The sequence below is a fragment of the Patagioenas fasciata genome, chromosome 8, assembly GCF_037038585.1.
Source record: "Patagioenas fasciata isolate bPatFas1 chromosome 8, bPatFas1.hap1, whole genome shotgun sequence".
NCBI classification, from domain to species: domain Eukaryota; kingdom Metazoa; phylum Chordata; class Aves; order Columbiformes; family Columbidae; genus Patagioenas; species Patagioenas fasciata.
In genome coordinates, this window is record NC_092527.1 from 32,457,907 (window position 1) to 32,474,597 (window position 16,691).

Below are 16,691 nucleotides of genomic sequence, written 5' to 3' on the forward strand. Positions count from 1 at the left end.
TGTATGGCAGTGTGTGGGAGGAGAAGGAAAACGAATATGGAATATTTAAAAATGGGTCATTCAATATCAAAGATCTGATGCAGCCAACAGTAGCATACTCAGTATTGCTAAAAACAGATAATAGTCTTTTAATATAAAAACCACAGCACACAATACCAGCTGCATCCATTTCAGACGTCACAGACAGGGATGCAGATGAATTGATCAAGGGAGTGAGGTTTGGTGGTTGCCTAGAGACCAGAGAGCATGACCTACTTCACGTCGAAGAGGCATATCCTGCTTTGGATGGGTAACACACTGATCTGGTGTTTCAGAAAGGCTAAATTTCAGGACTCTGGGGAAAACTGTAGAGCAAAGTTTGTTGAGAAGAAAAATTTGGAAGTGCCTGAATTAAATTTGGATTTTTGTTAAGAAGGACTTGCAAAATAGCAATTGCACTCCTCCTACTCAATAACTGAAAAAAAACCCAACAGGGGTGTTCTGGCTGGGAAGTTAAAAATAGACTAAAATCAATGGTTGATGGGAGAATTTAAATGTTTCACGAGAATGATGCTAGAAAGGAGGGAGACCCAGTAGCAGATAAAGACTGTGAAGGGGCTAGAATTGGTGCAAAAAAAGGACAGAACTGTAATACATACTGCATTTTCTTTTTGGAAAGGAGCAGAACAACATTTGTATCAAATGAAGCTGATAAAATACTCTGAAGTCAATATTTAATGAGGCCATGATAGCAGAACTGCACTAACAAATCAAACTGTCTGGTTAGCTGCACCAAAGAATCCTAAGAATTGGATCCAGAAGACCTCAGAGATTTTTGTTCTGATGGTTATAGAATATGGAAATAAATCCAGATGTTGACAAACGTCTAACAGGTGAAAAATGGTGACTGGGCTGGTCTGTGTAACTGTAGTCTGGTTAGTCTGATACTAACAAGGGACAAAATAACAGTAGTAAATGCAATTGAGAAAGATTAAGACAACAAAAGCTTAGAGCGTAGAAGTCTTATTTTGTCAGTCAGCATAGTTATGTCTTAAAAGGAGTTTGAATATTTTATTCTTTGAGATTTTTAGTTTTGTTTGATGCAGGTGGGTAAATAGATAATAAGCTTTTGATTTTTTTGCAAGGTATTTTGCTTTATATCTCCAAGTCTTCTGAGTTCTAGAGAAAAAACACATTATCAGTACAGTAACTCCTAACTGGAAGAAAAAATATACAACACCATCTTAAAGAAATGTCTGAAGGCCATTGGAAGTAGTGAATTTTTTTCAAATAGGAACCTTTTCAGTGTGATACCATAGAGACTTGGAAGCACTCTTATTTGCACCAACAGTTATGAGTAAAGATTACTGCAGTTTTCAATAACAGTAGGACTGTAACTTCAGTTTGTGTGGCAAGTTGGGTCCTTGCTAACATGACATATTTAAATGCCAAATTCAAAGTAGTGAGTTTGGAAATGGATATTTAAATAGGAATAAAATTCTATTTTTATACTAAGAGTAATTAGCTACTGCAACATATCAAAAGGAGACAAACCCAATTAATTTTCCCCCTCTTGAATAACTTAAATCAAGACTACAGTGTTTTTCAGAAAGTCCTGCTTTCTGGCAAATACAATGAAATGTGGCTGGGATCGCTGGGTGAAGCACCCTGGGCAGTGGCACACGGGGTAATGCCACTGACTCTGTGGCATGTCACAGTGTGTGATTTTGTGCAGTGCTGTGGAGGAGGAGTGGAAAAGGCAGATGAGGCAGAGAGTGAGGATTGAACCAAAGCTTGCAAAGATGAGGAAGGCCTTGAACAAGCGATTTCCAGGTAGGGATAGGAAAGTTGAATTGTGTTTATCCAGCAGAGAGGCAGTGAAAGGACTAGAAAGACTGAAGTGATGTGGTATAAAAATGGTATAAATCTCTGATTACCCCAACTGCTTTCTCTCCCTCTCATAGTTTGTTTTCTGGCTCATGAACAAAGTTCCTCTTTGAAATCCTGTTTCAAATCCTTTTAATGTCATGAAAACAACTTGATCACTATTAGTCAGCACTGAGCACAGGCTCCTCATGCCATGGCGTTGTATCCTTGTGTGTTGCCCATACCTGTGTTGGAACTAAAAATGAGACAGGTTGAGGAGGACCCCGATTTGTCTGCCTCAGTAGAGCAAAACAAGCACTGGGTGAGGAATGCTGAAATATTTGACAGTTCAGGTATGCTGGTCTCCAGGCTCTCAAATGGGCTAACTTGCAGTGATTTGTTGTCACCATAAATAGGGTTGTCCACTCGCTAGCGAGCTGCCTGCAATGGGCTGTAATCATAAAGGTCACAAGTCTGTGAGTCTGTCTGGATCTTGTGTGTTCGTTGTCGCAGCATCGGAGACTTGTCTGTAGTTTACTCTTCAGCTGAAGATCTTTAGGTTCTATAAAGGCATTTACTTGGACAAGTGGACATTGCATAAATGCTGTATATGACTCAGCTGTCATATGCTGTCTTTGATATGGAGGAGGTTCATAACTTAATGGAGTGTGAAGAGATGCTTATCTAGCTCATTTTGTTCACACTGAAAGATTAGCTCCTCTAAACTGAGAGTGTGTACATGTCACCGCGAGGATTTCTACTTTCTTTTCTTGAACACTTTATCCTACAGTAAGGGTGGAGCAAATGCTGCTCTGGAGTGAACATGTAAATGTAATACCACACTACAGAGCTTCATTGACTTGTAGTGACCAGGGCTTAAATCCACCAAGGAATTTCAGTATTGCTTATACTGGAAGCAGCAGAAGTGGTTATTTGAGTTATTCCACTAGCTTAAACCTGTCAGTAGCCCATTGAACATAAAACATATGTTTCAGTGGTCTAAAAGAATTAGTGGTTGGTTGTTTTTTTTTTTTTTTTTAATTAAAAGTGTACTACAGCTTTTTCTTTGACAAGTTTTCAGCTCTAACCATGGGTGGTAATGGTGCTTCAAAGACACTGGAAAATCTTGTGAGGGGGTTTTATAAAAATTTGGCAATGAAATCTTAAATTTGTGGGCCAAGTACGGTGTTCAATTCGGTGTTTAGAAAGGGAAAAAAGTGTTCATAACCTGTGAAACATCAGAATTCAATTAGTAAGGTTCCTCTGTGCTTCACCTAAAGTGATTTACACTGAGCTGAATGGGAGTCTTGGGCTGAAATTGCTCCAGTGGTGTAGAGGAGCCTGTGTTTTTGTTGAGGATGTAGATGTTGTGAAGCAGTGTGAAGCCCGTGGACTTTGCGCAGGGTCCGGCAGGTGACACATTTGCTATTGGAAGACCAAACAGATAAGTTTTAATTCAGAGCTCTGAAATCTTTCACAGGTACAACCTCCACGTTCTCATTAGGCGTCTTGAAAAGCCTGAGATCTTTTGCACACTCCACTTCTTAATAAGGACTTAATTTGCAGCCTTCAAACAAGTTCTCCCTCTCTTCTCTTTTGACAATGCTACGGACATCTAAAGGAAGAGCAGAAGGTGTGAGTGTCTAACACAGTGATAATGAGTGGCTCAGACTGTACTTTGGACAGGCTTATTTGATGAAGGTGCAAGCTCGCTGACCTTCAGAGAACATTATGGTTCTACAAAGCATCACCCCTCAAAATGAGTAAAGCTGCCTGGGAGGACCAAGGTAGCCAGTGCTACACTGTCTGCAGCTACACTGTGTATATAAACATCATGTCTTAATGTATTCTGTGTATGTGTCTATAAATGTGTCTGTTATATCTGTAGTTGTTTATGTAAAGGTATCCATATACATGTGCATATTTCATCACAGGGACTTTTCTGTTCTATTTCTAGACTTCCTATGAGGTATTTGTCCTAATTTCAGTTGCTCATTGTTGTATACATGCAAAAGTATTAAGAAAAAAAAAAATCCATCTTAAAATAACTTCCGGTATTTAAAACTATGTCTATATAGAACATCGTTAGAGTTTGATTTGCACACATACTACTGATATCAACTTTAAATGGACTCAGCCCTTTCACCGCCCCAAAGACAAGACTCCTTGTTACAAGCAGCAGTTGTTGCCCTGGCTGACGTCAGGTGACTTGTCCAGATGCACAGCTTTTCCCTGTCCCTTAACAATTTCCTCTTAGCTATATTTTTGGGTTCAAACAAATCAAACTTGACGAAATACTATGCTGCATCCAGCCCATCTGCATGGCATCTAATGTTCTGGTGCCAATAGAGAGCTTTTCCTTTCCCTTCTGTTTCTGCAGTAAATGGCTGTTAAGCAATGGGTCTTTTAAAAAGTAGAAAAGGTCAAATATGTGTACAGAGTACTTCAAAATTAGAAGAGAAATGAATCTACAGCATTATTCAGTTGAAGAGAAGTTGCATTGTTTGTAAGCATTTTCAGTCACCGCATGCAAGTCCCATACTGGAACAGAGGGCACAAGGGCAGGATTGTTGGCAAGTTCTGGTGTAAATCTGTCTTTGCTGCCCCAGCCCTCTGGAGCAATGCGGAGGTGATTGCAGTGCTGTAGGCAAATCACTTTTTGCAAGAATTTCAGCTGCTGCTCATGAGAAACTGAACTGCAGTAGCGGTTGGACTGGCTTTCATATAAATGAAGCGTGGTCAGAAGACATTTGTCGTGGGGTTTTGGGTCCAGAAGATTTCACACTTCCGCACTGCCCGGTGCACATGCCAGGGTCCTGATCCTGAATGTAAGCCCCAAATTCCCAGAGGGCTGGTGCCAAAGTGCTGGGTGCAAGTTATGAGATGTCTACAGATGGTTGCAAGGCGGTTTTAAAGGCACTTTTGGGAATGCGAGAGCTGGCACCAAAATTATTTTGGAATGCAGTCCGTCAGAAAGACATGATATAAACCAGATTGCTTTGTGCTGTTACAAGTTAGTACAATATTAATCTGGTTTAATTAGTATAATCCAATGCAAAGAGAGATTGTGTTGTGGTTTCTCATTGCTTTTTACAAGTGTCTCTGAAACACAACAAGGCATAACAGTATATTTGGAGATGAGCTTTATTTGTATACTGGGTAGTGTGTGAAGAGAAGGCACTTAAAGAGCTGACTTCCTCCGTGGCGTGAATGGTACAATTTCACTGAAATTATGGCCACTTAACCAATGGTAAACTTGATCAAAGAGCTGGTCTAGCAAACCTTTGTTCATGTTGGGCCTGATCCAAAGACCAGACAGGGAACTGGAAATAGTTCTTTCAATCAGTGTTCTGGGTCAAACCCTCTATAAAAGCCATTTTCTTAGCTCAGTTTTTATGGCTTCATGTATCCCGTAAATTACTAGGAACTGACATCTATGGGTGTAAAATGATTTATCAATGTACATTTTGACAGCTGGGACATGGAGTGTTTTAAAGTTTGAAACAGCATCTTTGGTAGCAGAGTTTAAACAATGAGCATGTGAGAACTTCAGTGAGGTTCAGAGCTTTGCAAAGGCTTGGCAGGAAGAGAATGTTTTTCTGTGGCAGAAAGTCTAAATCAAGATAAAATTCTGTGTCCCAAAGAGTCATCCAAATCACATGCTGCAGCTTGCTTCTCTTCTGGTAATGCTATTTGACATACCATCAGCAACACCAAGTATGTTTTTTCCCCTCCTCACCCTGTATGTGTCAACACATACAGCTGTGATTAAGAATCCTCTGTTTTAGGTTTCATAGGGTTTTGGATTATATTACGCTGAAATAAGCCAGTCTTCATCCGATGGTGCTAAACTGCTTGTACATCTAATTGCTTTTCTATGATAAAATAGTTCTGAGAATGAACCATGTGTGAAATAATAGAATCATATATGAGCATACCTAGGTGAAAGATCAATGAGAAAGCTGAAGAGGAGTATAGCGGAGCAGGATTTTACTCCTACAGTGTGTTGAAAAATGCCACAAACGTATTCACTAATTCTTTCAAATCTGGAGTGAGACTGGAGGGTCTGTAATGTGAGAAGTGAAGATTTACTGCCATCTACCGTGCAGCTGAATGCTGGTTATGCATAACGCATTAAAATAAAAAATAATAAGTTGGGTTAGTGTATGTTGTTTTGAAGGGGGATATGGGCTGGGATTTAAACTGTTATCCCAAATAGACAGTGGGGTTTTGCAGTTCTGCTCCAGCGATTGGCAGGGCCATGGTGCAGGCCAGAGGCTGGTGCATTAACTTCTGCACCATGTGCGTCACTGAGCGGCCGGGTACAGCCCTGGGTGCTTCCACAGGGGGTTACAGCTACAGATGCTGGGGGTTTCTTTAAAGATATGGTCCTTCAAGCACTAGAAGAACCTGCAGCTGCTTGTAACGGATCTGATTTTTATTATCTTAATGAGGTAGGTAATTAATCTTAAAAAACTTTCTGCAGGTGGTATCTCTTAGCAAATTTGTTACTAAAAAGACTCTTACCCAAAGGTAGGGATTCCTCAAAATTTCTGCATGTTTGTTAAGGTAAAAGGCAAAACATTGAGTGGGAAATAGTTAAAAAGTGTCTTGATGCCATGCCAGGGATAGGAAACCTAGAAAGTCGAATCTTGTTATTTACTACCCTCCTGCGTGTATCGAGGAGCCTTTTGAACTTCTCTTGCACACGTTTTGCCATGATTTGTGACTTGTTACTACACCATAAATCTCTACTTGGTACTTAAGTGAACGGGCTTCTGGGCACCTGCATCCTCCAATTGGGGCCGTGGGTCCCTTCACGTGGCCAGGAATAGCCCTTCGGGTTACTGAGTTCCTGCTGCCTCCCACCTTAAACCTGCCTTGGGCTTCACCCTTCCTTCTGTCACTGCAGGCTTGCTCCAAAATTCGGAAGATGCGGCAACCAGTCAGGGTGCCTGTGCCGGCTGCTCAATCCACACCAGCTCACTGTGGTGGCCGGCGGAGAGAAGCCAGCGGGTGCAACATTATTTGGGATCAAAACTTAAAACCTAGTTTAATACGTAGAAAAACACCCATAGGCTTATATTCTTACAGTGGAAGGGAAAGAGTCATTTAGGCAAGAATCAGGAAGCTTTCTACCTTTTACTTCTTGTGAGGTTGTAATTTCTTCTGAAAAATTCTTACATGTGGGCTTGCAAATGAGTTGATGCCTTGCAGCGTTTTGGTGGAGTGAGGAGTTTAATTTTCTGCTGGTTAATAGTATCCTGCTTTATAGGATCTGTGGTGCTGGTCTTACTGCAACTGTGTACTACTACAGCTCTCCTGCATATAATTTTACTTCTTTTATTGTAAAGGTGGAGTAAATTCTAGTAGTAATAATGCTGATTATATTAAGAACAAAAACAAACACAGGGCTGGCACTAGACAGGAGTCCTTTTCTACACTCCCAAGACACCATTACGGAGAGGTGAAATTTCTTACGAAATTGTGTGAAGAAAATTGCATCTCTCTCCTTCTACTTTTTCTACCATCTAGTATAATAATTTATTTAGCAGTTTGCTACAATTAGAGAAGATTTCTGAAAGGACAAAAATGTATGGCTGCTCTCATCCTCTGTTGTGTTGTATGATGTGTCTGTGCTCTTTGTAGCCCAGGAAAAATCAGTCACTGAAACTGATGGATACTTGTATGTGCATGTCAGATGTTAATTTAATTTCTCCTAAATCATTTTCAAATTTCTACATACATCATTCCTGAAACCTGTATATAAAGCATGTTAAAAAATACCATTGTTTCTAGAGAACAGATCCTGGGACTCTCATGAAGTATTCAGGTTGTCATGAAGGACAGCGTGGAAAGACAGATTTTTCTGGCTCAGCTTTATCTTAAGGCTTTTTGCTGCAGTATTGGAGTCCACTGTGAAACTATGCAGTAACTATTATGCTATTAATATGGTTTGCTCCTAGTTTGTCAAAGGAACAACTCGAGGTGCAAACTGTAAATAAGTTTAAGATAACAGTTGAACTCATGTTTTCAGGTTGTAAGGGAGCAAGATGTACCAGAAATACCACTGTATAATTTTTGCTGGACTACTAAAAACAATGCTTGTTAAAACTGATGAATATTTTTAATCATATTTTGGGTTTTCACACTCAAAACACAGTAGTGTGAAATGCATTGATTTGGGGGGGATCTTACACCATCTGCTCATCTTTTCTCCCTAGCTGAGCACCCTGCTGCTGTAAAACCTGCGGTTCCCAGAGCACGTTGGGGTTGCAGCATCCAGATGTAGAAGAGGGACAAGGATTCTTTACACAGCGGAATTTGTCTTTTTGGCAGGAGCTATAGGCAGACAGGTGTGGGCAACTTCGGAGCTGGCTTTAGGTCTGTCACTCGATAGGGCTGCTAATGAGCTGTTTTATGCTTCCTTGCTGTAGCGGATGATGTTGTAATTCCGAGGATGGTCTCCAGTTTCCTTTTGGGAGTATTGTCCACAGCTCCTCGAGAGATCTCTGCACAGGATCTTTCATGGAGCTGTAGTTAAAGTATTTTCTGATGCTCACATATAGTTATTCTTTTAATAAATCGGAGTGGCCACCCGGATACTGGTATGCTTAAGCATAATGTACTGAATTATTTTCTTCATGCCTGATGGGAAGGAATTCCACAGCATAATTGATGGCACAGAGCAGGATCAGAGTGTGGGGCAATGCTGTGCCTTGCAAATGGTGAGATGCCCTTTACAGTCAGATACATGATGTGTGAGAGTCCATTCTGAGCCTGTCTGTGTGCTCACCAGTGCCAGTCGGGAGGTATGGAAGTTTTAGAATTGCAACCAAGCGTCTGTAGCTGAAAACAAGCTGGAGGAGCAATTTAAGACATCGTGATTTGGTCTCAATCAGTTTATAGAGTGACCTTGTTTTGAGGTTTATTTTGAATATGTCTTTGAAAAGCAGATTAAAACGAGGTCTTTCATTACCTAAATATGTATTTTAAATGTATTTTTAATTATTTTTTTTTCTATCACTGTGGTGTGACATGTTGATGTGCAAATTTTGGACTAAATCTTGCATTGTAAGTGCACTGGGGCTCCCATGTGAACATTAACAGCATCTTCTCAGATCTCAAATATGTTACAGTAGATTCCCATTGAAGGCTGCCTCTGTGCTGCTGAGATCAATACATGTTTTAGCTTTGACTGAGATGAATGGTAGATCAAGAAAACAGCCTGCAGTGCTTTCTGTATTTACCTTTACTTTCCAGTAAGTTGAAAGCTGCGACAAAACATATTGGACATTAACTATTTATTTTTTGTTGTTTTCTCAGAGTCGGAGAACCTGACAAAATATGTGTCATCTCTGAAACGCAGCTTTCAAAAAAAATCCAAGATTTTGCACATAAAGTTGAGGGAAAGGGTTTTTTTTTATAATCATTTTTCTTAGTACATTACCATTTTTCACTCTCACACAATGGTGTTTTAAAAATAGATGCCCAGCCACATTCAAAGCAATAAACAGCGGTGTTCTGTTTGTAATCTTCTACTTTGGGACAAAGAAAAACAATCAATGAAAAATTTCAAAGATTGGGTGTCTTTTTTTAGTGCGTACAAATGTTGGTTAGAAAGTTTTTATGTGAGTAAAAAGTTTTCAGCTGGGGAAAAAAAAAAAAAGATGAAGATCTGGTTTACTTTAAATATCCCCAAATCTTCCTGTATTTCTCAGAGGATTCCCCAGGCGTCTTCTTTGGGTTTGTTCTTAGGCAGACAAAAAGCTGTTGTGAACTTCTCGTGTGCTTATTTGAAGAAAGTAGTTATGTTCAGGTATATATTGTTCCTGCACACGGTTGTCTGCATCTGTGGAAAGGCATAATCAGATTTTCTTGCAATTACAAGCCAAAACCAACAACGTACAAAGGTGAGCACACAGGAGGAGTCTGACTGCAGTGTGCATCCTTCTCTTGACATATACAAGAATTTTTAATTGCTGTATGAAGTATTTCCAGTATCTCTAAGTAGTTCCCATCTGATCTACTCCTCTGTGTTAATTTGGCCACTTGCTTTTAGGCACTGGGGAGAAGGAAACATTACAAGAGGGGATTTGGAGATGGAAGGAAAAGGCGCCTTTAGATTTCAATGCAGAGGGCATTGTGCTCAATGAGGAGAAAGAGGGACAAGTAGCAGGTTGGCTCCAAATCTGACAAAGTGGGGAGGAAAAGAGCCTTGCCAGTGCTGGGAAGAGTTTGAAGGCGAGGACTAAGACCCTGGGACCTACAGAACCGTGTGAAGAGGAGAACACATGTGCAGAAGCTCTGTCTTGCGTTGAAAGGGTGGGGCCATGCAAATGTTTCAAGGGAATGGAGATCCCATTAATCAAGCCAAGAGATGCATGTTGAAATTCTAGTTGTAACCTGAAAAGAAAAACACATGGGGAGAGAAGCAGCAAAATTTGACCACTACAGGCTGGAAGAGGAGAGGACCCATAAGGGTAGCAGGTAGAAAAGAGGACAAGCAGACAAGGAGGACCAAGAGGAGGTGAAGTCCCAAAAGATACCTTGTCAGAGAAGAGACGGGGGCAGGAGTGTGAGAATCTGTAAGAAGGTCAGGGGAGACACACCAACAGTTTGGTCTTGTCCGGATATTTGTTGAAATTGTTTCGGAATACACACATTGACCTGTACTGTTCTCTACCTATTTTACCTCGTACTGTTGTATAGTATCTTTATCTGTCCCTTGCACAATATGAATTAATTAATTGTTTTTTCAGTCTGGAGAAAGACGATGAAAAGGCAAGTGCATGGGCTCTTTCCTCTTTTCCCTCCCCTCTTTTCCCTCCTCTTTCTCCCTCTCTTTTCCCTTAATACTCTGAAAAAGCTTTCCCAGAAGGTGACTAAGGCTCCCCTTGGGTTTGTTACATTTTGAAGCCAGACATCCCCATCTAGTGGTTGTTCCACTTTCACTCACCGAGTACCAGTTTCGTGAGAAGGACGCCCTGCACACACTCACCGCAGTAAGACCAGTTGTGGCCCCCCGTTATCTCAGTGTTTTCCTTGTGGATGTCTTAAACTGTTGCGAATACAGAATAAAGTACTTAAATTTCTTTTCCAAAAGAAAAATAATCATTTTTTACTACTTATAATTTGTATGTGGGAAAAAAATTGCTACTATATTGAAGGGATTTATTTCACTACTGTTTTGGACGCAGCAAATGTGCATGAGAATGTTTGTTATCATGACTGTATGTAGACTGAGAAAATAAAGTATGATCAGATCTGTTCATTAACAACAAAATGACAAAAACAATAGGCTACCTAACAGTACAGTGCTTTGTGAATTAAATTATTACATTAAAGTCAAGTCACCGGGACCTTGTAGCATGTATAATAATACAGAATCATATTTCTGCTGCACATAGACCTTTGTGACCTTTCAGAGGAAAACATAATCACTTGTTTTTCTTGTTGAAGTCCTGCTCCCTACATGTTTCACCACAACTCCCATGTTGCTGGTGGGTGTTGGTGTTTACTCTGAGTCAGGAGCAGCTCGAGGCTGGTGTTTGTCTGAGATTTGTCCTGGTGAGGACTGCGGTGGAGCCCTCTGGCCCTCCCTGGCTGCAAGGGAGATATAATAGTGTTCAGAAATGTGCTGTCACGACCTAAGGTGAGGAAACATTTTTAGGACCACTTGGGACTGGAAAAGGAAACAAGAAAGGAAACACCCTTGTTAGGCAAAGGCCAACTCAAGGCGTGTTCCAGGCTGGGCATGATAACCCCCCTGGCTCCTTTTGTAGTTCTTACTCCACTGTGGGGTCTCCACCACCTGTGGGTGGGCAGCATCTCCCCATGGGACACCTGGTTCAGCAGGGGCTCCTGCCATTCCCCGGAGAGGGAGGCACCACGAAGTGCCTGCCTTTCCTTCTTCCCTTTGCCGTGGGCCCCTCTGTTGGACGCTCTTTGCTTGATGATGAAATCCTCAGAAGTAGAGCTAATATTTTTCAGCCTTTAGATAATTAATTTATGCCTAGCCAACTCATACAGTAATATGTCAGTGTGAACAGAGCCTGGCTTAAGGCACTAATCCTGTGGGCAAAGAAATAAATCTCTCCTGGACTTGGTTGCAGGAATGGAGCCAGAGTTTTTTATTTCTCCTCAATCTTGGCCTTTTGATTCCTTTTGCTTCTCTTCTTGAAGACACCTTTTTTTTTCTCTACATAGAGACAATATTCAGAGATAACAATGTAACTTGTTGGATCCTTCTCTCTTTCCTGAATTAAATCCTCTTAAGGGCAGTCAGTGTTTGCTTTATGTCCTGTAAGGCTAAAGTGCAGGCAGGCTTACAGATGCCTGCAGAGTTTTTGGGGGTATTATCCACACAGCTTTCCCTGGCTGATACCCAGCGCCTGTCACAGCACCTGGGAATAAGTGTTTTCTTGCTGTGTAAACTGAGCACTGAGTTTCTCCATCTGAAAATTTCAGTTGATTCTTCTTAAATGTCTGGGGAAAAGAATTGCCTGGAGGCAGCTGCAGTCACTGGTGAGGGGTGCAAGGGGAAGGGGAAGGAGAAAGCGGCTGCTCATCCCTTCTCCTGCAGTGTGGGAACATCTGCAGAAGTGCTGGCTGAGCACTGGCTGCAGGAGCTGTTGGCCGAGCGAGTGAATCACTCACCCGTGTTTATTGCTGGAGATGAGAGTAAGAATATTCAGCTGAAGTTCTGAGAACTTGCTTCATTTCCATCTTCCTCAAATGAGTGTTTTTAATGTGTACTTTATGTAGCGATTTTTAATAAGATCTCTTTAGTGGAAGTGTCCTACCCAGGCACTTTCTGTTCCCATAGCAGTAGCAGAACTGGTTCCACATAACAGATGTGTTTTTTTTTTTTCTTTTTTTTCAAGCTGTTAGCGACTCAAAAGCCATTGGGTGGCAGCATCAGCCAGCGAGCATCTCACATTGTTGCTGAGCTAAATGCAAAAGTGTAGGTAGGAACGACTGGAAATGACGAGTTTGTTTGTAAGGAAAAAATGCTTTGGTTTGTATTTGAAGAGGCTGTGTTTAACTGCACACCATGTATGTTTTGAAAATCGTTTAAAATATAATTATAACTAATGAAAAGATATAATGCATTAGCTTTGTAGTTGCTTTTGAACCTGAAGTTTTTCTTTTCTGTGCACAAATTCAACCAGAAAGTAAGAGAGCTCCCTCCGATTTTTATGGTCTAAATGCAGTGAAGTGCCAAAAAAAACCAACCCCACCAACCAACAAAACCAAACAAACACAAACAAACAAAAATCCCAGCCCCCCACGCCACCAACACCCAAAACCTCAAAAACAGCCCCAACAAAAACCCCACCAAAAAGAATATAATTAACTTTCTGATTATGTCAGATTTAGGAAGGTAGTTACTACCTCTGCTGTTACTACCAAGACATGTGAGTTCTTTGGAAGGACTTGGCAATAAAAAGTCAGCTGGTGTCATTACTTCAGTGTTGTTAAAGGAATTATTCTGATGCCCAGAGCTCAGACCCGGCTTTCTATTTTTAATCCTTTTTCCTCAAATTTCTTCAAAAATAGAAGCCTTGATTTGTAACCTTGAGGTTTTTGTTTGTTTGTTTTGTTTGTTTGTTTGTTTTTGAAGTCCCTATGAATGTAGCATAAAGCGAATCAGATGCTGAGGATAAGAGAAGCTGGCATGCAGGAGCTCTGAGCGGTGAACGGGGAATCTTTAGGCTGCGCTTGCACAGGGGCTTAAGTGCTGTTTGAGCTTGGTGTTCCCCAGTTCTGCACACACAGCAGGGGAACAGCATCTGGGTTTTACATCATACATTTATTTCAATTTTCCTTTTATTCACTTTTCAGTCAATACAAAGGTCACTGATGTCTTCAGCTTTGGGTTTGGAAAGTAGTATTTGTGATAACGCACTATTACATCCTACATTTGGAATGAGCGAACTTTAAATATCCATGTATTTGTAATGATGTAAAACTTGCAAAACTGACTAAGAGTGCCCACTTTAGGCTTTATTTCTGGGTAAGGATGTATTTTCTGTAGTAGGACTTGTAGTTATTTTTGTCCTGGTATAAGGTGTCAGCTCAATTATAGGCATTTTCACAGAACTGCTGTTCTTTATGTTCCTGTTGTTAACTCTCAGCACTCTCTTCTAAGCTCAGCCTGGCAAGACTATAAAAGCCACAGACAAATTTTAACTTTTTCGTAATATCCTTCCCTTCACAAACCCTATCCAAACAAGAACGTTTTGTGTGGTACCAAGAAAAGCCTCACGATCATGCTGTTCACATCTTGCTTTCAAATGCACCAGATAATACCACTTGTTTAAGCTTAGTCACGTCTTGGGGAATGTCAGAAGTCTGCATCACATGAGCTGCTCCTCAGATTTCCCAGCCAGTATCAGCATGTTTTCCTGGGGAGAAGCAGAGTGGAGATCTTACTAAAATGCCTCATCCTATATGTTAGTATTGATATTCAAATTTTGGGCTTATTCCTGTGATTTTCATGCAGTTTTTCACATCTACATTTAGCTACTTTATGTAAAGATACCTTTATATCTTTCTTTCATTAAGGTGTAGGCATCAGATGGAAGAACATACATTCTAACTAACCTTGTTGATGTTTTCATTTCGTGCTCAGCCCCCAGACTTACCATCTTAGGGCATCTTTGAGCCTGCCTTTAGTTTAATTTTAAACACTTCCATCCTCTCTGCTGCATGATCTGTTTATAGACCTGGTGTTGCTTGTCCCCCTTCCCTCCTTGGAGCTCAGGAGGCCAAGAGGGCCACTGGTGTGTCATCACTTACGCTCTGGGTCAGCAGCCTTCCCCAGAGCAAATATAGCATGTGATGGATGGGGAAGTGCCCGATACAATCTGGCTTTTTTCCCTCTTGTCTCCTGCCTTCCTGCTGTCTGTGATAAATGCACTACATACAGAACGTGGAGGTGCTCCAAACCAGACAATCATGGAGCCTTTCCTCCTCAGCATCACTTTCTGCTACTCAAGGGCCACTGTACTCACCAAATCAGCTGTGCAAACCCTAGAGAGAATGAGAGATGAGGAACCAAAAAGGCTGGCAGCACTGAAGTGCTGGGCTGCTTTACGCCTTGCTGTCGGGAGACTTTTACTCAGGACAAAATCTGCTCAGCGTGTCTGACTCTGCCCCATGGGAAGGTGCTGGCCCCATTCCCAGGGACTCTGATCCTGTTTCAAGAGTCAGAAATGGTTTGGTGTTGCTTCCCAAGGCCTCCAGTGTGTGCTTTGTCTGTCCCACCCCCCCAGTTCCTCCCCCGTGGTGCGTATGGAGTTGGACGCCCTGCATGTGCCCATATAGGGAACGGTGTCAACTCTCTTGTTGACATGGGCTAATCCAGCCAGGCATGCACAGGGGCAGCAGGGTGTGATGCTCACATGTAGCGCGGCAGATGGCACTTGGGACTGGCTGTCTCCATCACACCCCTGGGACGGACATACAAGACAGGGAAAGAGGTTTTTTTGTGTACCTCTGCATGTTCCTGACCAAGCTGCTGAGGAGCTGGGCTGTGGTATCCCCATCTTTGCCAGATGTTTGGCCAAATGGGACAAATCTCAATTAAATGCCTTGATAGTGAGTTTTGATCCATGACATATAGGTGTAGCCCTCTTTAAGTCATCCACATTCTAACGTTGGAGTGGGCAGCAGAGGTTATTGTGTGAATTATTCTCTTTCAAATTCCAATGATGCAAAGGAACCCACTACAGGAATGGAGATACCAGCTTTGTCTTCAATAGACAAATCAAGGGATGAAAGCACCTGAGAGTATTGCTGACACAGAGACCACAGGCCAGGTCACAGCCAGAAGACCTGACTGAAGGTTTATTGAATCTGATGAAAGACTTCAAGACTGATCTGTTGTGCTGGAGGTAATGCAAATAGGTAATTCAAAAACAAAGTACTTATAGAAACTGCTCGAGATCTCTTTGTAATTGTGCTTAACACGCGATCTTCAGCTGCCGTCCCATCCACCAGATTGTTTCCTTTTGTAGTAACAAACCACTGCATTCACTGTGGACTACAGTACAAAACCCAGTAGAAATTACAGAGAAGTAGGCAATACAACATTAAAGCAGGTGACGGTTCCTCTGCCCGTAGATGGGAACCGGCTGGCAGTACTGCAGGAGGCCAGCTTTTCTCTGCAGTGAAAACAGACCTTCTGCTCATGTTGCATGCATGGGCAACTGGTCCTGTTTAAAATCTAACTATTTTCTCTGCTAATTAATATTTTCTACAGAGTGAAAATACTTGTGTTAAAATATTTGATTAGCTCAGGAGCTGAATCAGCTGCAGAGGAAGTGTGAATGGTGACATGCAAGCAAATCCTGCACGCTCTCTTGTTGCCTCAGCTTCTTAGAGGTTTTTTTGACTAGAAAAGACTATTAAACAGTCTGACCTTAAGTGTAGCACAGATGTCTCTGACCCTCCCCAAACCAGGTTTTACAGCTCATCCCAGCAGCTCTGATGCCCGGTCCTGGCAGCAACGCTACACTGTGGTGTGAATAGTGTATATCAGCAATTAGATTTGGTGCTGCCTATCTCTGGAGCCTCACACCTGAGCAACTAAAAAAAAAAAAAATGAGAAATGCGGATATGGTCTTGTTTTAATATCTAACAGCAATTGCACCTGTAGTCCTAGAAGATGATAATAAGGTTTGTCACTGTTCCTTGATACCATGTTAAAAAGTATTAGTGAATTTTGAATGCGTTTGCTAGTGAACCTTGAAAAATGTCAAGGCCCAGGCACCCAAAACTTTTGGAATCACAGTTCTGTGAATTATTTCTGGTCTTTAATTTATTAGTTGAAATATAGA

At 41.4% G+C, this 16,691-nt stretch overlaps 1 protein-coding gene across 6 annotated transcripts in view; it reads left to right on the top strand.

The window, feature by feature from the left end:
• The window catches only part of RBM20 (RNA binding motif protein 20), a 104,991-nt gene that overhangs the window by 47,105 nt on the left and 41,195 nt on the right, over positions 1-16,691 (top strand). The window contains exon 1 of one of the 6 annotated variants that reach the window (XM_071812139.1): positions 6,113-6,299. The exons of the other annotated variants lie outside the window; for them this stretch is intronic. Coding sequence (XP_071668240.1) covers positions 6,295-6,299 — 5 coding nt within the window. The 5' untranslated portion in view covers positions 6,113-6,294. Of the gene's footprint in view, positions 1-6,112; positions 6,300-16,691 lie in introns of those variants that run through there. 6 annotated transcript variants of the gene reach the window in all.